Raw genomic sequence first — 26,111 nt, forward strand, 5'->3', positions numbered from 1 at the left:
AGGGCAGCTTCACAGGTTACTCCCAACTGACAGGTGCTTGCCAAAAGCATTCAAGATTTAACACATTTCTCATAGTTAATGATTATAAAACACAAAATTCTCAAACGAATAAAACCAATAGACATATGTTTCAAAGTGCTACAGAGCGCAAGAAAATAACTTTATTACCATTTCGTTTTCACCTTTTGTATTTTCTGTTTCATGTCGAGAATTTTACACGAGGAATTCTAAAACATTGGGGCAAACAACTCCTTCTCTGAAACAAAAGAGGACCTTTTAAAATCATAACCAGAAGTCTACAAATAACTGAATCAGAAACATTTGGGGTTGACAAATGATTGCATTAGAAGTCATAATAAAATAACAAGAACGTATTTAGAGAACAATTAACTCTCACTTCACAATTTCGATAAAGATTTATTTGTCTGCAGAAGCGGCCAATACAAACGAATAGGAATCCACATCATCTCTGGTGAATCATTAATGCGTTTCTTCAAAGCTTATCAGAAAAAAGTAGTTGCTCTCCACACACACACACATACATACACACGCACTCACTCACTCACTCAACTTTGCCTACAGCTCATAAATACAATCAATCTGATATACAAATATTTGGATAGATTTCTTCTCAGCGACATTTAAACCCATTTTAATTCTAATTCCTGCTGTTGTGAAGACCGCCCCCTCGTTCTGTCACATTTCTCAAGAGGAGAAACTGAAGTCCAACTTGGACGAAAGACCCCGACACATCTTTAATGTCAAGAGTTGTTGATGGGCAGGTGGACATTTAAATAAATATCTGAAAGGAGCAGCATCCTAACACTGCTGACCGTCTCAAACACGCATGTTGTGAAGCCAGTATGAGTCTCTTTCCTGTGCTGGAGCGTGACTGAGAAAAAGCAAACAACACAGCAGACAACGCATTATTGACACGAATCATTCTCATGAAAAAGCGCCATCTTCAGTTGACAGTCCACAATATGAAATTAAAAAAGGAGCCACTTTCCTTCTATCCATCACACGTACAATCAATCAAACACAGACAATTGGACTAGACACAAAGGGAACCCTAAAACGAGACCTGGGGTGATCATTCTGTTAACAGTGTTAGATTTGAGGGGAAGCTGCACAGCTTAGAAGAGCAACATATTTATTGTACATGAACGTAAAGTTTGTGAATGAATGCATCCACGGATTAAGCCTGTTACGGGTCTGTCTATTAAAACCCATTACGCAACTGGCTGTTTTCTGTTTTGGATGCAGGAAAAAAAAGCCCTTCAAGAAAACACTACCTGTTAAAAATACAGTGACAATTACTGAACCAAGAAGAAGATGAAAGAGTGGTTAAGCTGGGGGACAAAGATCGACGTGATTATGCTCTTCTTGGGAGTGAGCAAAAAGAAGGGCCGTTTAGGCAGAGAGCAGTATGTCCATGTGCTTCATTTACTTCCAGGTAGGATATCGCTCTATCCGACAAGTCTGTTTTACACAATCTCTCTGCAAGATGTCTATTTCATCACTGGATACTGGCGCTGACCGCCCAAACGACCAGAGCGGTGTCCGCCTCCCGATGGTGCACTCGTCTTGGGAAAGGGAGAAAAACAACAATGAGGACAAAACAATATCAAGTGAGAAGGAAGACAAATGAGACAACCCCTTTTACAACTGCAAAACTATTTAAACGCTCTTTTTCTAAATCCTCACCTGTGCAAACTGTGCAGGGTTATAAAAGGTGACACCTCCAGCAGGTGCAGTTACCTGGGCAGGATGACTCTGCAAAGAACAAACAAAGTTACCACAGTGTGTGCGGCGTTGCTATCCCATCGCTTCTATGAGCAAAGGCGGAGAGGAAGATCCACTCTCAGTATTACACAATGGTAGGGCGACATTATAAAACAGAAGCCAGGGTAAAGTCATTTCAAAGAGGATCCACAGTGAGGCAGCATTACAAACCACCGTTTCACATATTTTAATGACCATGCAAGCTATATGACAGGGTTATTGAAGCCGTGTGTTCCCATGACAACAAGCAAGGGAGTCGTCCTGCAACAGTCTCCAGCAAACTTCACTCTGATCTATGGCTCAAAATTACCCAGTGACTCAGATAGCAGATGGTTCAGTACCGTAGTAGAAATGAGACTTGAGAGTCTACAGCCAGGCTAGCAGCTCTGTGAGGCTGTACGTGAGGCAGCTGGGCTTTTAGCTAAATGCTAATGCCAGGCAGCTAACTGTACATGATGACAATGTAGGGAATGTTTACTCTGTTCAAAATCTCTTTAGCAGCTTAGCATGCTAACATTCGCTAGCACTTAACGCAAAGTACAGCAAGCGGATTTTGCAGGTTTTTGGTTATAAGTTGAAGTATCAGACAAATTAATATTTTGATTTTATGGTGGCAATGTGCAAAGTTAAAGGATCACCACAGTTATTAGAATTTCTATAATAGAAGTCAACACAATTCATTCAAAACCACAAATGTCAGCCTCAGGGTGTTGCTAGAGGAAAAGTCAGGGGACCATAAATGTTTTCAAAGTTTCTTGGCAATCTTTCTTAAAGTTGATGGGACATTTTAGTCTAGAAAGACTGACATTACCATTCCCTACCAGTCACGCCACTAGCATGGCTAAGAAATAAGGAAAATTCACTGTAACTCTGATTAGCTTTAATTTGTTGATCATTTTCCAGGTTTGGTTGTTAATAACAGATACAGAGTTAAGTTAGAAATACTGGAGACAGCAGGAGGGCGAGCAGGCAGACATCCTGGGTTAGATGGGCGGTGAAGTTTCAGGTGCAAATAGTTAAACGTGCTACTAGTGATGTGGTGAGCGAGGTGGATGGCAGGCAGGGGTGAGAGTGGACCATTTGAGGCCAAGCTAGAGGTACCTGGTTTAAATGCTGACTCACTTCGCGAGATAAAGAACTCATTGAGCTAGAACGTGAGAGCTAAAGATAGCAGAAGGGAAATAACAGTAGACAACAAAAACACAAACCCATATTAATAACCTCCCATGCACTGGATTAGATCTGTTTCCACTAACCACCAGTTCAGAATGAAAATAATTAGAAAACTATGACTTGGAGACATGGAGAGAATTAGATTAAAACAGCTAATGGAACACAGATTTTACATTTGATCAAGGCTGAGCATTTAGCATGAGTATGGGGAAAGATTTTTAAGTTGACATGCATGCATTCCCATGTTCTTTCTCCCTCACACAGTAACTTAGATTCATACAAGTAAGCACACTGCAAACACTGGCTGTTAGGGTGTCGAGCATCATGATTCAGTAGTGGCATGATGGTACTATGATGGCTAGGGTAGCAGTTGCCAGGAGAATTGTGTCTTACCTCCCCGGACTGTGAGCCATCGGGCACGGGAGGACCTTCTGGGGCAGGTGGTAACAACGTTGGGTTGAACATCTGAAACGATTCATTAAAGTGCAACAGAGGGAATGTGGATGAATAGAGCTTCGGCTTTGTGCTTCATGTTGATTATGGTTATGGTTTTCTATCTTAGGTTCCCCCTATTTGAAGAAGAAAGCTCTCCAACAGAGCTTCTGCTTATTTATTTTCACGCTGAGTTAGATTAGAAGATCGATACCACCTTCATGGCTGAATAACTACTGGAAACAGACGGTCAGGCAACCAGGCTCTATCCAAAAGGTAACAAAATACACCTAAGCTCAATACATTCCACAACATACAGAATATTGTAGTGAATATATTCTGAGCTTTCACATTTCAACAATAGTAATCACACTTTTGAGAAGTAGGATTAAAATTAGGTCAAAAGGTCTGCATTAGACCAACAATGTGAACATATTTTTTTAAAACATAAACCCAATAGGTTCACTACTATAGAGAAATTACCTGTGGAGCAGAGCTGGTGTTTGGTGAATTCTGCTCCTGATTTCCTCCTTCGCTGCCTTCTAGAGGCTGTTGATCGTCAGGAGCTAAACCAGGAATGCATAAAAAATGTTTTATATATATATACGTACATACAAACTAAGACAGGTTATCATTTAAATTTAATTAATTTTGACACTAAACGCACCAGAACTAGGCACAAATAGGTTTGCGGGCATGGGCATTGGTGCCAAAGGAGCGAAGATGTCTGCAGGAACAGGGGCTAGTCCTCCCGGTTTAGCAATTCTACTGGGGTTCAGAACATCCACATATCTGCTCTTCGTGCCTGAGAAGAAAGAAACACAACAGGTGTGAACCCCTGACTAACTAATTTGTTAGATAGTTACAGTATGTGGTGTAATTCAACCATGAAAAGCATTATGGTGTTTGTGAAGCCAAAGGCCACGGTGAATATCCCACGTCTCACCTGCCCTCCTGGAGAACATATTGACAGGAGGACCACCACTACTCTGGGGTGCGGGAGGCCCTCCAGGGCCAGGCATTTGAGGCATCTTGGGGAAGCCAGGGGGAGGTGGTGGAAGGGGCTTACTCTGAAAGAAAACCATAAGATCCGAACGAGTTGATCTATTAAGCTCTTAGAAAAGTCAGCCTGCTTAAAGAATATCAATCTTTCCAATTTTACAACATTACAGACCTCTTCTTCAGGCTCGTTCAAGTCGACCCATCTCTGTTTGTCATTGTCCCACACAATCTGCAAATAAACAACATAGCGTATCTTATTAGTACTGTTCATATGAAGAAGTACATAAAAAAAACCTGTGCAATGTGAAACTGAATACAGAGGGATTTTAAAATAAGACCTGCGCGTATAACAGCTATGACTTACAGATTTGTTTTTGTCATCTGGCAAGTGAGCCTCATTCTTCCCCTTCCCATAGATCCATTTTATCAAGCCAACAACTCCTCCTCCACCACCACCACCGCCACCACCCTGCGTGAAAGAAAGGAAATAACACCGATCATTCATTAATGCTGTAGGAGCACTGACTGAAGATCTTAATGGTTATGTTTGAATAGGAACCTTTTTCGGCGAGTCTTTCTTGACTTTCTTGGCCTCTTCTTTGCGAGGCTGTTCAGGAATCGAAGGTGGAGGTGGAGAGGCCTGTTTGACAGCCGAGTTGCTCCGATCTCTCCCGCCAGAGTGAGTCGAAGATTCAGAGGTGGTGCGAGAGCGACGTCCTGAAGCCTGCAAATCAGAAAATACTGGTGAGAATAATATAAATACACATTTCTTTTGAGCCTCGGGCAGGAAGAGCTTGTATTTGGGTAGCCTTCTTTTTCCATTGTCCATTCTGAGTCTGACAATGTTAAAGGAGTGCAATGATAAATAGAAGGACTCTCTTAACAACCACATAGAAGAGATTCTATTAACTGAAGTTAAGCGACTTTCTTTCTGAGCAAAAACAACCTGCTCCATATCAGTTCTGAAAACAAGTGCAAATACCAACAAGCCCTGAGCAGATGAAACAGAAGAACCATGACATGACACACAAACGTACCAAATGCATTGAAGATTGTGAAGTAGTCCTCGATCTCCTTCCAGAACCCTGCAGCGCCAGAAAAAACAATGTAGTTATTATTTTCTATCTAATGTGCGCAAGTACACCTTCATGGATAAAGGATTAATAAATACTAAAATAAAAGAAGACAAAGATTTTGTTTTAGATTGATAGATTTTTAGACTGATAATAACCATATGAGCCATGTGGTCATATATGTCCATCTGTGGTGTAAAGGAGTTCCTGGGTGGGGAGGATGATATTGGTTGAGCAGGGTGCATCTCTGGTGGGACATGGGACATCTGCTCTACAGGTGGCATGTGCCCGGGAGATGGTGGCATGTGCTGAGGCATCTGGGGTGGCGGGTGGTTTGTCTGTACAGGTGAATGCACCATCTGAGGGGAGGGCATGTGTGGTGACATTTGGCCCACTTGAAGAGGCTGCTGATGGGCTCCTGGGTACATCTCTATCTGCTCAGATTGAGGCTGGAAGGGAGGAGGGGCGTAGCCAGGATCCTGTGGAGGATAGCCCGAGACGGGCATGTGGCCTGGTGGTCCACTGGGGGGTACTGGGTAGAACTGGGGCCCATCATTGGAGGGTAAATGCTGAGGAGGGGCCATCCCATCTTGGAGGATAGAGGTGGGAGCTGAGAGAGAGTAGGAGACATGAGATCTGATGAATCGGCCTCATATTAAAGAGAGGTTACACAGGAGACCACAAGAAACACAACACAAATACATTTGCACACACACACACACCTGGAGGCATCAGCTGTACCGCTTGTGGTGGAGGCCCGGGCAGTAATGAGTTCATTAGTGGGTTGTCAGGGGTGGGGCCATCTAACTCCACTGGCATGCTGTAAGGTTCGAGTGGACTGGGCTGGTCCAAGTCAGAGCTGGGGCTGCTGCAGTCGTACTGTGCAGGAGTTTCTCTGTCTTCATTGTATGAAATCATCCCCGTCTAAAAAAACACAGACAAGCATCAAACATTTGTTAGATGGGAAATGGGACAGAATAACTCAAATACTAAATTTATTACAAAAACAATTCCTCCTCCTCACCCGTATCTGTCCATCCAGCTGTCTGAGGTGGATCAGCCATTCAGGCTCATTGAACAACTCCTGCTCCGGCTTTTCCTTCAATTGTGGATCAAAGAATCGCAGCTTTTCCGACATCTGTAAACATAGCAGCAGAAAATTACATGTGTTTAACAGGCTGGAACTGGTACGTATCTGAACAGAGGAGGTACAGAGGGGAAAGATAATAAGGACAGTGAATGCATACCTGTATAACTTGGCTTATGAAAACAGGAGAGTAATAGGAAGGCTGCATGAGGACATTCCTTGAAATAACTTCACAGTAGTGGAAGGCCTGAGCACTCAGGCCTGCTTCAGCCAAGCGGCATGCATAGATCAACTTGAACACCTAATAAGAGATGAGCAGAGAACAGTGTTATTCCTCAGTAGTATAATCTCAAAAACATGCCATACCAGTAGGGAAATGCAATCACTTCTTTAGTAGTTTGCACTGACCTATTTACTTTCTAATAGTACAATCAATTACTTAATTTTTAGGACACAGCAATAAAGAGACAAACTGTGTGTTTGTTAGTTAATCGTTTATCTGTAAATACCAAAAACAAATACCTGGAAATTGGGTAATAAGCACGGCTGGGAGCCCAGAGATTGAGCATACTCATATGCTTCAGTCCTCTGGATAGCTTCATTAGTGGCAAATTGGTAAAAGGGCAAACTGAAGTGAAGAGACAAAGAAAAGGTTATATGCGTGGCATATTACATGCAAGCTGTATTGTGGTCTAAAAGGTCCCTTGCAACGGTGAATGCGCCTGCGTCTGTCACTAACCTGTGGTTAGAGCCAATCAAGACCATCTTGGTGCTCTTCTTTGTGAAAAATCCCAGACCAACTTGGGCCATCAGGTAGCAGAAGTGTGCCGCGTCAATCAGCCCCTTGGAAGCTGCCACAACACAAAATGAGAACAGAATGTGAGACCATGTGTTTATTGTGGTGAAGAATGAAAACCTTATTTTTTCAGTGCAGTGAGAGACTGTGTTTTTGTTGCGATCCTACCAAGAGTGTCACCCATGGTGGTGATTGTGCGAGTATCCAGGTCAAGGGTGTGTGTGAGGTTAGACAGCACCATGGCCATGTGAGGGCGCCAGTCACCCCACTTCTCCTCTCCGCAGCACTGTAGGAATACAAACAAATGTCAGTTAAGTGGCAATCAAGACACACAGGCCTGCAAAGCAAGCTTTTGCTTTAGGATATTTGTGAAAGGGGGTTTTAGAGAGATGGTCGAAGAAACACTTACAGTGGCTGATGCAGGCATCCTCCCTGACATCAGCTGGTAAACTGTCTGGAGAGGGTCGTTGATAGGCAAACTGTTGGCAAACCTAAACAACAAAGACAGACAAAATTAACATTTCATCTTTTAATTTGTTGAAATGATAACAGAATATAGATGCAGCACAGTTTAGGAGTCACAACCTTTAATGTCACTGGTGCTTTACCTTGTCATGACCCGTGCATGTGTCCTGTTATCCATCTTACTGGCCAACAGCAGGGCATGGCCCCACAGACCTCCCTTCATAGCTGCTTCTAGCGCATCCTATTTCACAGACAAAGTGGAACTCATTTCAGGTTTCACAAGATACTAAATAAATGAAAATAATGCAGTTGAATAGGATATTTCTTTACCTTCTTGCGGCCAAACAGTAGCAGCTCCCTGAAGCGTTCTGTTTCCTTGCCGAGGTTCTCTGGGACAGTCATGAAGGTATCAGATAGGAGGGATAGCGGCCCAGCTCCCGGCTCTTCCTCAGCTCGTGACAGGGGTTCATTGTTAAAATCTATCAAGTTGGCTTCATTAGGACTTTTTCCTGGTAGCCAGACAGAGCGATGCTCCTTCAGCAAAAGGTCAGCGATGTCCGTGCCGACCACAGTCTTAAGAAACCAGAGTGTGGCAGAGAGAAAGTTGTTTCAGGAAAATAAACAAAGTCACATTCCTACTTTGACGGATTCACTGTTATGTCTGCTTAGTCTTACCCCATTCTGTCTACAGAGCAGCATAATGAAATCCCAAAGAAGGCAGGCAGAGTCCCTGTCCAAGAGGCTGTTGTCACGGGAACACTCCAGCGCTTTGTTCGCAGAGAACTTTATCACATCCACCTTATGTGTCTCCTCTCTGATGAACACAGGACGTTAAGATATGAGACGTTAGCAGTGACTAGTCAGACCAGTGTCAAAGTGCTACCTTTCATACATACAGATATCCATGCATAAGAAACATTTTTGTGTGCATTTACACATTTATAGATATGAACAAAAAGTTGTGGAATCAAAAGGTCAGTAATAATAGGTTCTTTGTAGAAAAGTAGGCAGAGTGCTGGGAGAGTCTTACAATTATGTAAGGGGTTTTGTTTTTCTCCCCAAAATCCCTTTAAAAGAGCAAAACCAACAATGACTTGAATGAAGTATTGTCTGTGTAGCCAGAGCAACAACAAATGCATCATTTACACCGATTTGCTAATGATATAATATACGATTTCAGTAGAAACCAATCAACTGTGTGCAGAGAGACACACAGTATTAAGAGACAGAATTGTTGGTTTTCAAGGTCAGTGACTCAAAGACATTTGTGACAGTCAAAAAGGGCAGAATACACATACTTAACAAGAGGTCCAGGGAAAGCTCGTAGTTCTGCCTGATCCGGGGTATCCTGCAGCATGGTCTGCAAATACAGATATGGTTCAAAATACTACTTTAAACAGCCTTAACATTGTGTAACTGACTTTCATATGCATGCTCTCTAACAAAAAATTTACAAAATGCACAAGGAAAGCTACCATATTCTGACTCATTCTCGTCAAGTTGAGCAACTATTCTGAAACATATTCTCAAGAGTCTAGTGGTGCTAAATTTGAGTAAATCCCATTTGTTTAAAATATACCTCCAAGTTGTGGATATCAACAAGAGCAGGCTGCCCAGCTGAGGGGAGATTGGGCAGAACTTGGACCAGATGACCACCGGGTCCAAAGCGGGCACAGCGGTGGGGTATGGAAAACTTCTCTGGGGTCACAGGACGAGGCGGAGCTGGAGGGAAAATATCAGTCAGACTAAGAGCAAGTGGACAAAATAAGGAACCAGTATAAAGTTTGAAATTTGGTCTGTTCTGTTTTTAAAGCATTATGTACTAACGTTGCTCAGGGGCAATCCAGGTGCTGTCTGCGTTGTACTCAGAGGGATAGAGATACTGGCTGTAGTTCTGGCTGGCATCAGTCTGGTTTGGGTACTGTCCATAGGAGTAGTCGATAGCCAAAGTGGATGATGTGGTGTCATAGACAGCTGACACTAAGTCAGGCTGGCTTCTGTATACCTGGCTCTGCAGGGTGTGGAGACAAACAAAAGTTAATTATCAAATCGGAAGACAAATAAAACAAGAAAACCCCACATAATGTACACTGCACACATTTTGTTTGTATGAAACCAAAAGCTGTTCGGTTTCAGAATGAGCTGCCAGGTCAGTATCTTTATCTTAAGCCTATGCTGCTGATGGTTATTGGGATGTTGAGTGTAAATAGTGCAGCCCTGGTAAGCATGTAGAGTGGAAGGAGGAAAAGTCTGAAATGTCAGCACATACTTTTCACTTAAGGTGTCAGCCTGGCACAATAAAAACGATGTGATGTAGCCATTGTGACCATCCTAAAATGATCAAGGAGCAGATGAATGAAGCAGCTGAGAAGCAGGAATGATCATGAGACTGCTTAAAAGCATAGCTAACAGGAAAGAGAAGATGCTAAATAGGATGTCATGGGAAAGCATGACCACTTAGTTCCACAATTTGAAAAATAGACTAATTTGCTTTTTTGCCAAGAGATAGTTTGAAAGGTCTGAAATCCCTCTTATGTCAATGAAGATCGATATTTGTTTCCAATCTTTATGCAAAGAGAGGCTATCTGCAAGAAAGGGAAATAGCTTAACAGTACTGTAAGAAAAACCCAAATCTGAGTTGTAGTAGAAATTAACAATCTTAAAATGAACCAGAAGAATTTGTTATAGGTGCAGGAACCCCATACTGAAACATTCCAACTTTTCTTCCCAAATTGTTGTTGTGTATGTTTAGAAACACACGTACATCTCACAGATGTAGCCACAAGTACCTCAGCCGTGGAGCCTCTGTATTAATAATAATAATAATAATAGCAACAAGGTAAAAACACCAAAGCACACAAGAAAAATCTGCACATTTACCTGTTGGGATTGAGAGCTGAAGCTGCTTCGTCTGCTGTGGTGGCTGTGAGAGCTGTGCACACTGTGTGCCGACTGCTCGCTGTGGACACTGCGCCGGTCAAACTCATCGGCGTAGGTTTCTCCGCGTCGACGGTAATCATCATCAAAACTGGCATCATATCCAGGATAGTACTGCCACTGATCGTCGTAGCCCTCTTTCCTGTTAGGAGAGTGAACAGTGTCAGTGTTTCTCCATCATCTACATCACTTTCTTACATGGCTTTTTAGCCATTATGCATTAATGTCATAGCAACAATTTCATTCACATAAATGGTTCTCTACATACCTGGCAGGATACGGCTGTTGATTATAGTAGTTAGCCCAGTACGACTGATCGTAGTATCCTCTGTACCGCGGGTCATACTGTCCATAGTTGTATCCTTCCCGCAGAAAATACGGAGAGGAGTGTGAGAAAACATCACAATTAATAAATGTATATACACAAAAAAATGTATGTTTTGTGAAATAATTATTTTACAAAAATTCAGTGGACAAGAAGGGGTAAATGCATGCATATTCATACTAGTAAGTACATCACAGCTTTGAACTCTGTTGCTCATACCTCCGTAATCATAGTGCTTGGCGTAATCTGCATAATATTCATTATAGGCACTTTGGTTCGCTCTGTGGTAATCCTCAGGATAACCTTGCCTATGGGAGAAAGCAAGAAAAAGGTGACATTTAAAAGGTCAAATGCAAGACACAAATAAACATGCTTGAGTTTAATTTACACAGATGTATGCTAAAACGACACTGACATCTCAATGAAGGGGTTCTTACCTAGTTCTCAATATTCTCTAATTTAAGTAGGACATATATAAACAATCATGACAAAATAAGAAAGTGCTGACTTAAAATAAAGTACATGCTATATAAATGATAATTGAAACAGTTTTTACAGACCTGGATGAGGGCCTGTCAGAGTACTGACTAGTTCTGGAGCTGGGTCGTTCTGGCTGAGGCTCTCTGTACTGGTAGTTTGGATCACGATACCCTGGGGTCTGTCCTTCATATCTGCCATACCAAGGATCTGCTCTGCCCCTGTATGCACCATCCTGAAAGATAATAGCAGTAACAGATTCTCTGTTCAAATGTGTATATTTTATAGCAGCATTTGTTAATGCATGCTTTTCTTGTGCATTTACGATGAACATGTTTTATACAAAAAAAGTGGAAGATGAATACATTTAGAAGCTAGATGCACATACTTGATAATATTGCTGTGCTCTAGGATCCCCGGGTGGAGGTGGGTACTGGCCAGGAGGATAAGGCGCTCTGCTATCCGGGTATTCTCCATAATTACCATAATATCCACTATACATCTGCCCTGGCACTGGAGCAGGGGGACCATAGCTTTGCTGGCTGCCTGCAGAGGAGGGTGGTCGGGGTGGCTCTGCAGGAGCTGGTTGAGAAGCCCCTGGAGGTACTGGTCCCCGAGGCCCTGGAGGGTATGAAGCAGCAGGGGGAGGAGGAGCACCCCCTGCAACAGGGCCCTGTGCTAAAGGTGGATACTGGTCACGGGAGGGTTGTGCTCCACTCACCAGAACAGGAGGAGCATCATTTTGTCCCTGCAGTGCAGCCTGAGAATCTGATGTCTTAGGAGCTTCAGCTGGTGGCGGCTGGATGTTTGCAGCTGCATTGAAGGGTGCTGGTGGTACCTGTGGGGTAGATGAAGACGCAGGGGTCTGGACAGGGACATTCCCTATCGCTCTTACCCCTTGCTGAGCATCTTTGGTGACCTGTAGGTAAAATCCATTACTAGACTGTGGAGACTCATGTAGAGAGGAAGGATGGCCGGATGCTTGGTTGTGGGATTGTGATTGGTGCATAGAAAAATCAAGCAGTTCATAATTTGATGGCTGATTATGATTAGAGACAGGAGCAGTCACAAGAGAAGCCTGTAGATTAACTTGAAGAGCAGATTGGCCATCTCCACCCTGTGATTGGCCCCTTGAAAGAGGAGGGCGGGCCGGCTGAGACTGCAGCGGAGCTGTGATGTCTGATGCTGCTGCTTCCGTGTTGTCTCGGGTCAGATTGAGCGGGCCCTGGTTAGTTGCTGAATAATTGAAGCTTACGGGTCCAGGGGCAAACATTGGATTCTGATTAGAGGTTACTGAAGGTGGTTGGGTGGTACTGGCACCCTGTCCCTGTGCAAGTGGTCTCACAGGGGGGGTAGTTTCCCTAAGGCTACTTTGACTGGGTGCTTGAGCAGCAGAACTAGGGACAATCACATTGTAATTGGAAACTGGAGGGGCAATTAAAACAGGCTGGTGGAGCGAGTCAGCTACAAGCAGAGAAGCATATCCCAGGTTGCCTTGAGGGTCAGCTGGCTCTGCCTCACTCACCTTTGGTGGGTTCTCTAGGTTCTCTGTGTGTGAAGTTGGCTGGATTCTTTGGGAGGGCTGCAGGTCCAGTGGGCCATCCTCTGGAGGTTGGATGACATCAACACTGGGCTCTCGTAAAGGAGCAAGAACTGTCGGGGCAGCGGGGGCTAGGAGGATGTTAGCACCCAAGCTTGTAGGATCATGCTGAGCCCACAGAGTCGTGGCAGGGCTCTCACAGGGCCGACTGGCCCCAAAAGCACGGGATGAAGGCCGAGAGTGAGAATGCACCACTGGGTGTGGCAGATGAGGAACACCACCTCCAGCCCCGGCAGGCAGAGGGTGTCCTGAGCCATAAATATTTTCCATATTATCTGGTGGTTGCTCCAGGTTGCCAGGTGTAGAATCTGGAACTCCTTCTGCTACCATTTTAGCCCTATCAACTTCAGCAGGACGCACCCCAACTCCATGTGAGCGCACAGGTTCAAAAGAGCTGTTAGCACTGGCCTGAAATATACCAGTTGGTTTGGGAGGGCTAGGTGTGGGAGGCCACATCTGCTCCAGGGAGCTTTGTTGCGCACCCATATCTCCAGCTGGAGAACTGTCAATCTGCTCAAAATAGCCTCCAGTGGCAGCAGACAGGTTAGCATCATCAGTGAGACGTGGACTCTCCTGCTGAATAAAGGTGCCTACTACGCCCTGATGCCGACGAGTCCCACTCCCACTTCCGTGGCTCATATTGCTATAGTTGGATGACACACTGGCAGATCTAATTGGTCTTGGAATAGAATCTGGAGTCTCCAGGTTAGGCCCGGCTTCAAACTGGTCTACTCCATGGACTGCAGTAGCAGCAGGGCTGACATGGATTTCACTGGGTAATACTTCCTGGTTCGGGACACACTCCAAATTCTCTACATGGTCGTACTGGGGATCAGGGGGCCGATGGGTATTTGCCTGTGGTGCATGGTTGCCATCATTCATGTATGGTAGGTGCGAATGATCTTGCAGAGAAGGTCCTTGGTAATCCATAGGAATATCTGGATGGCCACTGTGGACTTGGGGGTTGCTGTGATTCTGAGAGGATCCAGGAATACCATTCACTGCCTTATTTCTGTCTCCAGCCAGTGTTTCTTCATTTTCCACATCATTGTCTTTGAAGAACATTGAAAGGGTACCTGACTCCTGAGAGTAAGGGACTGGGACAGGGGTAGAACTAGGCCCAGGTCCGGAGTTGGTTGCATGTTGAGATCCAACAGAGTCAGGCCGGGGCTGAGGATGGGATTGGCCAGTCCCCATTTGATGGTAGCCTGAGTCCTGTTGAGGTATGCTGAACCATGAGTCCTGGGGGGCAGAGCTCTGACTGAAGTAGTTCTGAGTCTGGAAGTGGGAATTATGCTGCTGGGGTGCATTTGGGTCAGACCACTGAGAACTTGGAGCATGGGCAGGGTTCTGGGGAGGAAGCGGAGCCTGAATCTGGGGATGTCCAGGTTGTGTTGGAGGGGTGGGGGTGTTGTGATGGGGTGAAGGGGTGTGGGAGGGGAACATCTGGGTCTGCAGAGGTAAATTAAAAGGCTGTGGCGGAGGGTCACTTGTAGGCTGGAAATAGTTCTGAACTGACGGAGGGCGACTTCCGTGATCAGGGGCCCACTGGGAATAGGAGGTGGTTGGAGGTACAGGCTGGAAGGGCACGGGCTGAGAAGGCTGTCCTTGAAATTCCTGGTTAAAAGGTGTCTGACTTGGTGCTGGGGCTGAGGCCCCAGGTGGTGGCTCTGTGGCCATTGTTGGTGTTTGTTCTGTTGAATTAAAATAGCCCTGTTCACTATGTGATGAGGCATATCCTGTGGGACTGGGTGCTGGGTAAAACCCAGGGGATGCTGTACTGTGAGGGTTGAACAGTGTCACCCCTGGTAGAGAGGATGGCGGGGGACCAAGGGGAGCAGCTGGGGCATCCTCCAGTGTCTGTGGATGTTGAGGCAGCCCTGAGCCAGCTTGAGAGTACATGGTGTTAGGTGGGGCTTGCATTGGTGGAGGATTGCTGTTGGGTATTGTTGGGAGACCACCTGCAGCCATAGGGGGAGGAGCTCTTACAAAAGCAAAAGGGTTTGTCATGGGTTGAGTTGCAGGTGGCATAGTGGCAGTAGCCGCTGCTGTATGCTTAAGAGGCCTTGTCCTGCGGAACATATTGGGCCCGGAAGGAGGTGGGCCAGAGGCTCCTGGAGGTCCGGCCCGAGGAGGGGGCTGCATGGCTGCAGAGATAACAGGTCAAACGACCAGGTTACTCTAGTAGATGTCACTGAAGAGACTGGAGTCAGGCAAAGCTGGGTAAAGAAAGGGAAACGGGGAGTGGTTAACAACTAGCTATCCATGATTCCTGATGGACTTAACCACACCTTTATTTGTGTAATGGTCTAGGATCTTATACAAATGGTACAACGTGGCAATTTCTACATCAGCTCTAAGAAGGGATGGCATATAATACGGTACTTTACTGATTAAAAATACAATTGGCTGATTGTAATGAATGCTAACTTTGATTACATCACACACACACACACACACACACACACACACACACACACACACACACACACACACACACACACACACACACACACACACACACACACACACACACACACACACACACACACACACACACACACACACACACACACACACACACACACACACACACACACACACACACACACACACACACACACACACACACACACACACACAAAGAGTATACTGGTTTTACTTTTGGAGCTTGGTACTTATTTTACTCACAAAATATCTGTTATATGAAAATATAAATGCTCTGGGGTAAAACAAAACCTAGCTATTAAGGTAATATCACTGAAACAAGTGGAGCTGCCGAACAGGTTTCATGTTTCAAAAGCAGATAGAAATCAGGTATTCTGGATTAAAAAAGCACCTGCTTTGGGGTGACAAACAGCCTTTGTCGGAAGGTAATTTTGAATCGGTTGGCTACTAGAAACCATTGATACATAAGCAGATGTGTATGTTAAAATAAAGGGAAAGCTGATTTGGGGATTGAGCTTTCTAAAACAGGAACTTGCTGTAGTCCTGTTGCTAACTTCTGTGGCTTTATTTGCTATTGTTGGTAGTTGTTGGCGAAACATTTTAACAAAGATGCCACAGATACAAAAAATAAGACCGCTGACTAAGTCATGCCTTGATAAGATTATCATATCGATGAGATAGGCTACATAATGTCAACCTTATTCTGTGCATCTGTCAGTGGGAAGTTTAGGAGAGCTAGCACGGACTGACATTGAGCAATTAAAATGATGTCTTTGTGTGTGTGTGTGTGTGTGTCTGTCTGTCGGTCTCTCAATCTACCCCCAAGACAGATGGCCGTCCTCCATAGAGCTGGGTCAGTTCGCCATTCTTGCCTATTAGAAAGAAGGTTTTCGTTGCAACTGTGTGCACAATATTGATGGATAAAAACGGTATCTAAATTATTATTATAATTATTGTTATTATTATATAGATGTGACTTGCTGCTGCTCATGGAGGAATTGTTGGGTCTCAGTGAATCATAAATAAATCATAGAGTGTGGTCAAGACCTACTCCATATGTAAGGTGTCTTGAGATAACTTCTGTTATGATTTTGCATTATAAACAGAATTGAATTAAATTGAAATAAGGAAAAAAAGGGATCAATAACAGAAAGAACTGGTAGAGAAGTGGCCAGATTAACTGTACATACAGGATCACGGATCCTTCAAGCGTTCCGGCTTATGAATGCACCCTTAACAGCCGCAACCCCTTCTTCTGCTAACGACAGTCAACATGACACAAAACAAAGTTAGCTACCAAGATATGCACTATCAATTTCTGATCGTTATCCAGACTTGTTGAACCCTAACCGGCAGCAAACACTTTTTGTTCTGACACGACATTAAATTAACGTTACACCTGAACGTTAAAGAGGGTCCAGAGCCAGAGTGCTCGGCTCAACAGCTAACGGTGAGGCTAACATTGCTCTACATGTCCTAAACGCCACACCAAGCAAAACATTGCTATGTAAAGTCGCCTGTCGTCTTTAAAACTGTCCGAAAACGAAAGATGTATCATTTGTTGTACATGTTTAACACTGACAGGGAGCAGTTACCGGTCGCTGGCCACTCGTCGAGCATAATTTAACAGGTTCACTGCCCGGTCAGCTAGCCTTTAGCATCGGTGCTCAGATAGCATTGCATGCTAACTAGCCTATGCTAATTGCAGGGATAACAGTTTCATGTCCGTCATATACACCAGATTAAAACGTTAGAAGTAAAGCTTTGTTAACGATAGGGTATGTGTACTCTTACCCGGTGTCGGAAATGTGTAAACAAATAGATAAATTCTTACAAATGTGCAGGATAGTGAGTCTGACACACCGCCACCATCTTCAGTGAACACATCCTACTAGGCTACGTGTACAAGCAGCGTCACGGGCCAAACAACGGTTGCGTCACCACAGGGGCGGGGCTTGTTAAAGGTGAGTTCTGAACATTTACCTGAATCATTTTATGTGCAGCTATGGCCAGATTTTATAGCTACAGTGGGTATGTATTGCATATATCTGTAATTCAATTATTCCTAGTCAGAAAGAACATTTCAGATATGCATAATGACGCCACTTTTGCCATTTATGTGTACAAGGCTTTCAATTCGAGCTATCCACAATTACATGTTAGATATCTGTAATGTATTTCTTACTAGGGAACAGTCCCATTTTCAGATAACTACAATCCAATTGTTGTTTGTCATAATTTGGATTTCAGATGCCCCAAATGAAAACTATTCCAGATCCATAATGTAATTTTAACCATCCAAAATACAATTACAGATATGTACAACTGCAGTTTTCAGAGTAAGAATTACATTACACATATCCAGAATATTAAAGGTTTCATATGTAGAATCTCAATTAAAAGCTATATTTAAAAAAGTAATAACAATACACCCACGGGGCATTTTAAGGGGTACAGAATGAAAGTATTGCTTTTCCATTAAAAATATTAATTAATTTTTCTTTTACAAGTTTGACAATGACTTTCTGTCATGTTATGTTTACATTGTACCAGCCAATAGTGGCTGGCATTGTTTCCCTATATTCCAGATCAAAGTGATATACAGTATATTTACATTTAAAGTACATATATATATATATATATGCATAATAACTATATTTAAGAATAACATGTATAAACAAAATAATATTAATACAATAAAACCCAATAACGACAAATATAATATCAATATTGTATTCCCTATATATTGTATATACAGTTGAAATATGAGATAACAGAATCAGAATCAGAAATACTTTAATAATCCCAGGGGGAAATTATTTTCGTTGCAAACTGCAGCTATATATATATAAATATATATATATATATATATATATATATATATATATATATATATATATATATATACAACATATTTAACAACAACAACATTATACAGATAACATATATATTTGGAAAAACAGAAATCTAAACAAAACAATGTATATATGAACGCATAGATAGCACCTATACACATAAGAAAGTCTATATGCATGTGTATGTTCAGCAACCGATTAAAGTATTCTGCTTATGTAATGCATTATAGTCCCAAGAGCCAATATCAGTCAAACATCTGAGTGCAGGCAATGTGGCCATAGCATTCGTCCACTAGGCGGTGCTCTGGTGCCATGTGCATACTTGTGGCTCCTGGCCTTTTTGGTCCAAGGTACCCCCAAAGCCCTGTCACAGGAACTTCTTCATCAATTCTGTTAATTATATAAAAGAGGATATTGCTAATTTTCTTCATACAGCATTTGAAGGCTACTTACTTACATGAATGTTCAATTTTTGTAGTAGACCTGATTTAATGTGAATATGTGGTTTGAGTCAAATCATAAATGTCTTTCTTCTTTTCATCAGTTAATAGATTTCATCAGCTACGATACTCTACAATTCTCCACCCTGGGATCACTGGATCACTGCTTCTCACTTAAAGTGAAATTCTGGCGTAAAATCATTCCAGGGTCTTTGTCGGCAAATGCACTTATCAAATAAGCCATTGAGACAATTTTTTTGTGTAACAACTATTAACGGCGATATCCCAGAAAGTCGCTAACAGTCGCTAACGAATGCGGCTAAAATAGTGATTAGCTCGGGGCAGCACGTTGATGGCATTAAAACGGCTTTTTTAACCACTAATACTGCTCAAAATAACACCAAACCTCTGCAGCAGCACGATAAGAGTCCCTACACATAAAATGAAGCACCAATGGGCTCCTTCCTTTTGGATTGAATTTGGTCATGACTGGAATGGACTTTACTATGAGAGAAGGTGCTACCGGGGCCAGTAGGTAACGTCTTTCAAAACACTCTTTTAATAAACTCTGGGTTCAACAACTTGTTGGTGCTAATTAATGTGTCGGGACTCTCATCATGCTACTGCAGATATTTGATGTTATCATGAGCAGTATTAGTGGTTAAAAGAGCCATTTTAATGCATTCACCGTGCTGCCCCGAGCTAATCAGTGTTTTGCCGCATTCGGCTGTTAGTGATAGCTCCTTTAATAGTTGTTCCACGACAAAAAATTGTCTCGATGGCTTATATGATGAGTGTATTTGCCTAAAAAGACCCTGGAATGATTTAACGCCGGACATTCACTTTAAAGTAAGACATATTAACCACATTGTGTATCTAATTAGTCTCCATTTGAAAAGTCCTGAGAGCCATCCCTGTTTCAAAGCAAATGAGAAAAACAACACACTTTTTAGTGAAGCGCTCAAACAACCACGATACATGCAGATTTATGTCTTGTTCACACACACACACACACACACACACACACACACACACACACACACACACACACACACACACACACACACACACACACACACACACACACACACACACACACACACACTCACACACACACGCACGCCTCCTTTTTCCTCTACTTTCGCTCAGACTTGTCAACCGAAACCTACCCTCCCACTAGACTGTGTCTGGAGACAGTGGGCCATGGGGCAGGTTTGAACAGACCCTCACGTTTACACCTTAAAACCCCTGGCTGGTCTTCTGGGTGCAGGGTGAGTGAGTTGAGCAATCATGAGCTCTTGTAGCTGCTGATAATGTAACAACTTGTCAAAATGTAGTATAGAGCCTCTCATAATGGGATCAACATGTAATGAATCCTATTGATGTAAAGCATTACTTAAGTGACTGTTTCAGCTGAGGGTGATGTAAAATACTTTTAATACAGGACTTAATGATAATGATAAGACTTGCAGTCACATTTATTACACACTATAATTTAGTTCTAAGCAGAAATAAGGTATTTTTAACTGTTCATCAATGTAAAACATAGTTGTAAATAATCTGAAATAAGTCATCGTCAGGAAAAGTCATGAGTGTAACCACACAACTCAAAATCAGTGTTGTAACTAAAGTTGCCTTATAGGTTGTACACATGCAGACACAGTATGTACGCACTGTTTCTCACCCCCACCCGAACTGCTAGATGTGCACAACAACCATACACCCGACTCTTCTCATTTTCTGTTTCGTCATTTGGCTCAATTTGCAACAGGGACCTCTGTCACTTCAATACACTCATCCATGGCCAATCAATGATATCTGTGGCCTAAATCACTTCCCATGGGTATGTAGTGTATGTGACACTGACAGTGTTTGTCCTCTGAGACTTTGTCTACCCTGTCATTAAGGTTGTGTTTATAGAAAAGCCAGGAGAGTGGTTCATGTTTGGTTAACCACTATAAACTCCTGATAAGCCCCTGAATATCAACCTGAGCCTTGTGGTTTGTTAATGACACACCGGATCTCCGAACAATATCCCTGGAGTGAGTTCATCCTTGCTGAGGCACGTATGCTTGTAATCAGCTGTCATGTTTGGCAGGTGTGTGATGACTGAGATAGGAGCTCGGCAGATAGATGATTTTTGAATAGTCAGAGACGGGAAGAGCAAATACTAAAGTCTACATTCCCATCCTCTCCTCCTCTTTGGGTTTCTCTCACACACAGTTGTGGTTAATAGAGTGATAGAAAAGATTGTATGGGCAGGTGTGGGCCTGGTTTTACACCACAGGATGCAAAGATTAGGAACATCTCCTATCAGAGAATCTCTTCATGATAAACCAGTGTTCGCGTTGCTGCCATGAGAAACACAACCCCACTCATGCTGCTGCAGTGTTGTTTGCATGAATGCAGTTTCTTTTTTATAAGGAACCACAGTATCACAGTTACTGGCCTAAAATAACTTACAGATTGTATATTCACTTTGGGTGTTGCCATTTTATATTTACCGCTTGAAAAGCAGTGGTGGAAGACATTTGCAGATACATATTTTATCAAAAGGCACTATTAAAATACTCCATAACAAGTAAAAGCTGTGCATTCAAAGTTGTGCTTAAGTAGAAAGGAATATTAGTAACAGACTGTACTTAAAGTATCAAAAGTAAAAGTACTCCTTATGCAAAAACGACCCCAGTGAGCATAATATTATTATCATATTGGATTATTACTCTTATTATTATTATTATTATGACGCATTAACATATAAGCAGTACTTTAAAGCTGTAGCTGGTCAAAGTGAAGCTATTTGTAATTGCTTTATATGATGTTTGTTATTAAGGGCATCATATGTTATAAATATGATATAATATAATATGTTTTGAATGGAACATTTTAAACAGAAAAGTAATTGGAAACTATAGCAGTAAGATACATTTAGTAGAGTAAAAAGCAATATTCCTCTCTAAAATGTAGCAGAGTAGAAGTGTAAGTATCATAAAATGAAAATATAATAGACATTTTAAATTTAAAGTTGTTTTTAAGCTCAACCCACTTGGACTCGTGTCCCACGAGAACTTGGATAATGTTTAATTCTCCTGTTAACTTATAAATATTAGAAGATAGAAGTGACAAAATCTGTCAGACAGACAGACAGACAGACAGACAGACAGGAAGACAGACAGACAGACAGACAGACAGACAGACAGACACATAAACACCAGGCAAATTACCCCAAACTGTCTCTGTGGTAGTTCCTGCTAAAGTAGGTGTCTCCAGGACCATATTTTACCAGGATGACACACACACACACACACACATACACACACACACACACACATACACACACACACAGACGCGCGCGCGCGCACGCACACACACACACACACACACACACACACACACACACACACACACACACTAGCTTCTGAATTTCAATATTCTTCAATAATAAGTAGCTTTTGATCAGGATTACTGGCTTTCCCCCATTTTGACTTGTATTGGCAAGAAAAGCACAGCTGCCACTAATAACATTTAGGGCGCCAGTGAGCTAGCATGCACAATACCAGGGTAACAGGGACATCTAAATCAAATGCAGCCATTATCGAGTCAATTAAATACTCCTGTGTCTCTGGATACTGATACGTGAGTAAACTGAGGGAAATGGTCGGCCAGGAGTGAGCAGGCGAGCAGGCTGTGCAGCTTTCAGGATCTTAAACACAACCAGATGGGGGCGTTGTTGCTCAGGTGGTTTATCATAAAACGATAGTGAATTCAGCTGACTTGCCAATAGACACAAATGAAAATGAGTGGAATAAAATGGCACATATTTAATGTGCTGATTCAGAATTAGTTTTACATTTCATGATGAGCTATTTCATTTTGATTTTTGAGAAAAAGACGTCCAAGATTCTAAGTTTGTATGTTTGAATTTGTTGATCCAGTTTTGTGTGTGTGTGTGTGTGTGTGTGTGTGCGTGTGTGTGCGTGCGCGCATTATTGAGTGTGTTAGAAAAAAGAAGCAGTGAGAGCAAAATGCAATGACAGATTGAAGGGCTCATTGGATTACTTTAATGCTTCCTGTATCACATTTAACCATCAATTAGGACTGGATGCAATTATCACATTACAGAATTAGGGATTACTTTGTTTTCACGTTGATTAAAGCGAGAGTTATGAGAGGAGACGATGGAGGTGGAGAGTAATGTTTTAACAAGTGGAAGATGGATTGTTTCACGAGCAAGGGCGTGCGGACGACACATCTGTTCCTGCCACTCCCTAGCAAGCCTGAGAGCATGGGAAACTTCAGCAGCTTTAATGGCTGCAACGGGCCTTGCAGAGTTCACTTCATTTATCAACTTAAATGGTAAAAGAAGCCGTACATGGGTCTGAATGCACTGGACTTGAGGGGGTGAGGATGGATACTTAGCAGAGTTCCACCCATCATCCATTCGTGAGATAAAATAAACTCTGCATGATCTGGTCTTTGGGTACAGCAATGAAAATAAAAGCATCTGTCGTCAGTATTTCATGCATGCGGTGTGTTCTGTCTATGCAGATACATCTAATAAAAGTATCTCCTGAATCTGGGGCTTCCTGTCTGCGGCTTGTGGCGTGCATAGTGCTCAGTCTGCCAAAGAGGGTTTTGAGTTTCTCTCGCTGTCTTGTCTTGTGTTGGCCCCCCAGAATGGTGACCACCACACTTTAATAAGCCATTTCACAGGGGTCAATTCTCCTTTCTCCACGGCGTCAGCTGGGTTGCTCCATTCCCCCCTTTTCACCTCTTCCTCACCCAGGCTCCCCCATTGGCATGTGTTCAGCCCGGCGTTGTTTACTGGACGGAGCATTTAGAGGGGTTAGCGTTTCACCATGGCAGCTGTTGGCACCATGTGCCTCCCCCTTGGGCGGCTGGTCGACGGCACGCAGGCCACTGCTTCACACACACCCTACAGCATCCCCCTGAGGAACCCCCCCTCCCTCTTTTCGCCCCTCACTTGGCCTTGGTTGAAACCAGTAGCCTCGAATGGATATCATATACCAGTTTAATGTGAAGACACGGTTCTGGCTTTAATTGATGGCTCCTGGTTTGTACTCATATTCTGCAGCCACTGATCCTCGAAGAAGTAAATTCAGTGTCAACAAGGAACATCCACTTTCTGTACAGTATACATCTGACACCGATACATGCGTACATACTTTATCCATTCTAGCATGACAGCAAATTTCATGTCTGTCATTAGCAGGATTAAGGGCTTCTGTCACTGCATTTTCCATGTCACCTCTCTCACTGATTGGCCTGGCAACTGTAACGACCACCAGGGCTCACTGAAAAACCCAATATGAAGTGTGACCTCAAGATTTCATATTAAGGTCTCTGTTCTAGATTTAGATGTATTTGTCCCAGAGGGCCTTCTTGTTTTCACAGCCAGTACACAGAAACATAAGCCCCTTTCACACATGCACTACAAACCTGAAATTATCTAGACATATTAGGTGGAGCTGTATGTGAGAACACAAATGTCTGAATCGGATGAACCAGACATCAAACAGCCTTTACCCTGCCAGTTCCCTTGAAAAAAGTTTGTGTACTGTCGAATTGAGCCCATGTGTGAATAGAGCAGGTCAGTGTCTGGAGTATTTAAACAAACAAGTGGACATGTTGCTGATGTTTCAATCAGTCCATTTTATGTGTGACATTACATTTTACCAGGTACAATTTCAGTGAAATGTAATCCCAACAGCTCCTTCAATTTGTGCAAGAGTCATGTAAACTTGAGTGTGTCCATCGGATCAGCACACAAAAAAGGGTCACTTGGTCACTCCAGGATCCAGCCAAGTCTTGACTAAAAGAAACATGAGGATGGAGGCCACTTAGCTCGAATGCCTGTCCAGGATGCCCGACAGAGACGATCCATGAATTCCATTTTTTTTAATTCCTCCAAGCCTCTGTTCCCCCTCTGATGAAGAGATGGAGATGGCTGCAGTCAGGGCCGCAGCCATAGATCGCAACAGCTAGCTAGCTGATGAGCCATCTTCTTCACCTTCTCCTTGCTGTTTACTCTGATGTTAACATTTGAAGAACTATGAAAAGTTCAGCGCAAAAGTCCAGCGCAAAATGTGGACAGAAGATAAGATGAGAATTAAGGCACAGGGAAGATGAAAGCGAGAGCGACGTACTTTGTGAAGATATAGAGTTGAAAGGGGAAGTATGTGACTTATCTCTGTGACATTTAGTTCTGCGAATCAGACGTGGCTGGCTAATCAGCCAATAAACCAGTCAGCAATTTCTGGCGGACTAGTTGTCACCTTCAGCTGTGATTCAACGTGACATGCAAGAGAGGCACACAAACACTTACCTTAAATATAGTCTGAGATCCTAACATATTAGTGTCTTCATATACTTGGAAGTACCCCATGATTAGTACACCTCTGTGATTGGCATATGGCTGTTTTTGGACAGACTGGAGAGATTGTGAATGTTGGTAATCTCATCCGACCCCGCCCCAGAGAGTCTAGTGAGTCTTGAGAGAGTGGTGTAGAGGAGCAAGGTCAGGGTGACAGTTGTCAGACCCCCATCCATACCATTTGGATGGAAAGTGATACCCCAGACAGCTGAGGCAGCTTCTGTCACTCTCAGGGTTAATTTGGAGCGTCTTAACATTCACTTTGCTCTGGACAGATTTGTAATGAACGTGGAACTTGGGGGTAAATGGAAATCTCAGCATCTGTGCCTCCTTACCTCTCCCCTTGCTCTCTCTCTCGCTCACACACACATGCACTACATTACAGTCGTCGTATCGAGGCCACAGAGCAGATTCTTGAGGTTGTTTTGTAACCACAGAGTCATGCGTTGCCCATAACTCTTTCAATCACATTCAAAGTGCGTACTGTGGAAAGGCCCGTCGACCTCATGCATACATCCCGCCCCACCCATGCACTCATGGGGCCTGGATCATGAGCCCCTTGGTGAATGTTTTCCTCCTTCTCCACAGTCAGGCTGCATATCAGGAGGTCCCTAAAATAAACAGCGGGGAAATGGGATGAGGTTCTCTGGACACCAGATATTGAATCTCCCTCTTGGGACCCAACAAGTTTGACATCTTCAGCACCAGTATGTGGATTTAAAGCGGTATAAAGGGGACGGATTGAGCAGCAGTGTGATAATGGGTGATGACACATAATATGTTATGTACAGTGCATGTACTGTTCCTCTGAAGATGATGTTC

General features: G+C 43.1%; 1 protein-coding gene across 4 annotated transcripts; it reads right to left on the reverse strand.

Moving 5' to 3' along the window:
* Positions 1-38: 38 nt before the first annotated feature.
* On the reverse strand, positions 39-17,493 carry sec16a (SEC16 homolog A, endoplasmic reticulum export factor). Of its 4 annotated transcripts, XM_083929791.1 has the most exons (30): positions 17,435-17,493; positions 11,941-15,371; positions 11,636-11,787; positions 11,295-11,383; positions 11,019-11,112; positions 10,694-10,892; positions 9,641-9,824; positions 9,393-9,535; positions 9,112-9,173; positions 8,489-8,627; positions 8,144-8,386; positions 7,957-8,054; positions 7,758-7,839; positions 7,517-7,634; positions 7,292-7,403; positions 7,075-7,180; positions 6,713-6,853; positions 6,490-6,603; positions 6,188-6,389; positions 5,624-6,075; positions 5,430-5,477; positions 4,952-5,116; positions 4,757-4,861; positions 4,565-4,621; positions 4,337-4,460; positions 4,058-4,195; positions 3,874-3,956; positions 3,352-3,423; positions 1,708-1,776; positions 39-1,586 (listed from the first exon to the last, which is right to left on the reverse strand). In XM_083929791.1, the coding sequence occupies exons 2-30, from the start codon at positions 15,295-15,297 to the stop codon at positions 1,512-1,514; spliced, it is 7,023 nt and encodes a 2,340-aa protein (XP_083785917.1). In that variant the 5' UTR covers positions 15,298-15,371; positions 17,435-17,493; the 3' UTR covers positions 39-1,511. The 4 variants fall into 4 exon arrangements, with proteins under 4 accessions (XP_083785917.1, XP_083785918.1, XP_083785915.1 ...); XM_083929792.1 differs by lacking the exons at positions 39-1,586; positions 1,708-1,776 and having other exon boundaries at positions 3,085-3,423; positions 11,941-12,471; positions 13,078-15,371; XM_083929789.1 differs by lacking the exons at positions 39-1,586; positions 1,708-1,776 and having other exon boundaries at positions 3,085-3,423.
* Positions 17,494-26,111: the final 8,618 nt, after the last annotated feature.

The sequence above is a fragment of the Echiichthys vipera genome (genome assembly GCF_963691815.1).
Source record: "Echiichthys vipera genome assembly, chromosome: 16".
NCBI lineage: Eukaryota > Metazoa > Chordata > Actinopteri > Perciformes > Trachinidae > Echiichthys > Echiichthys vipera.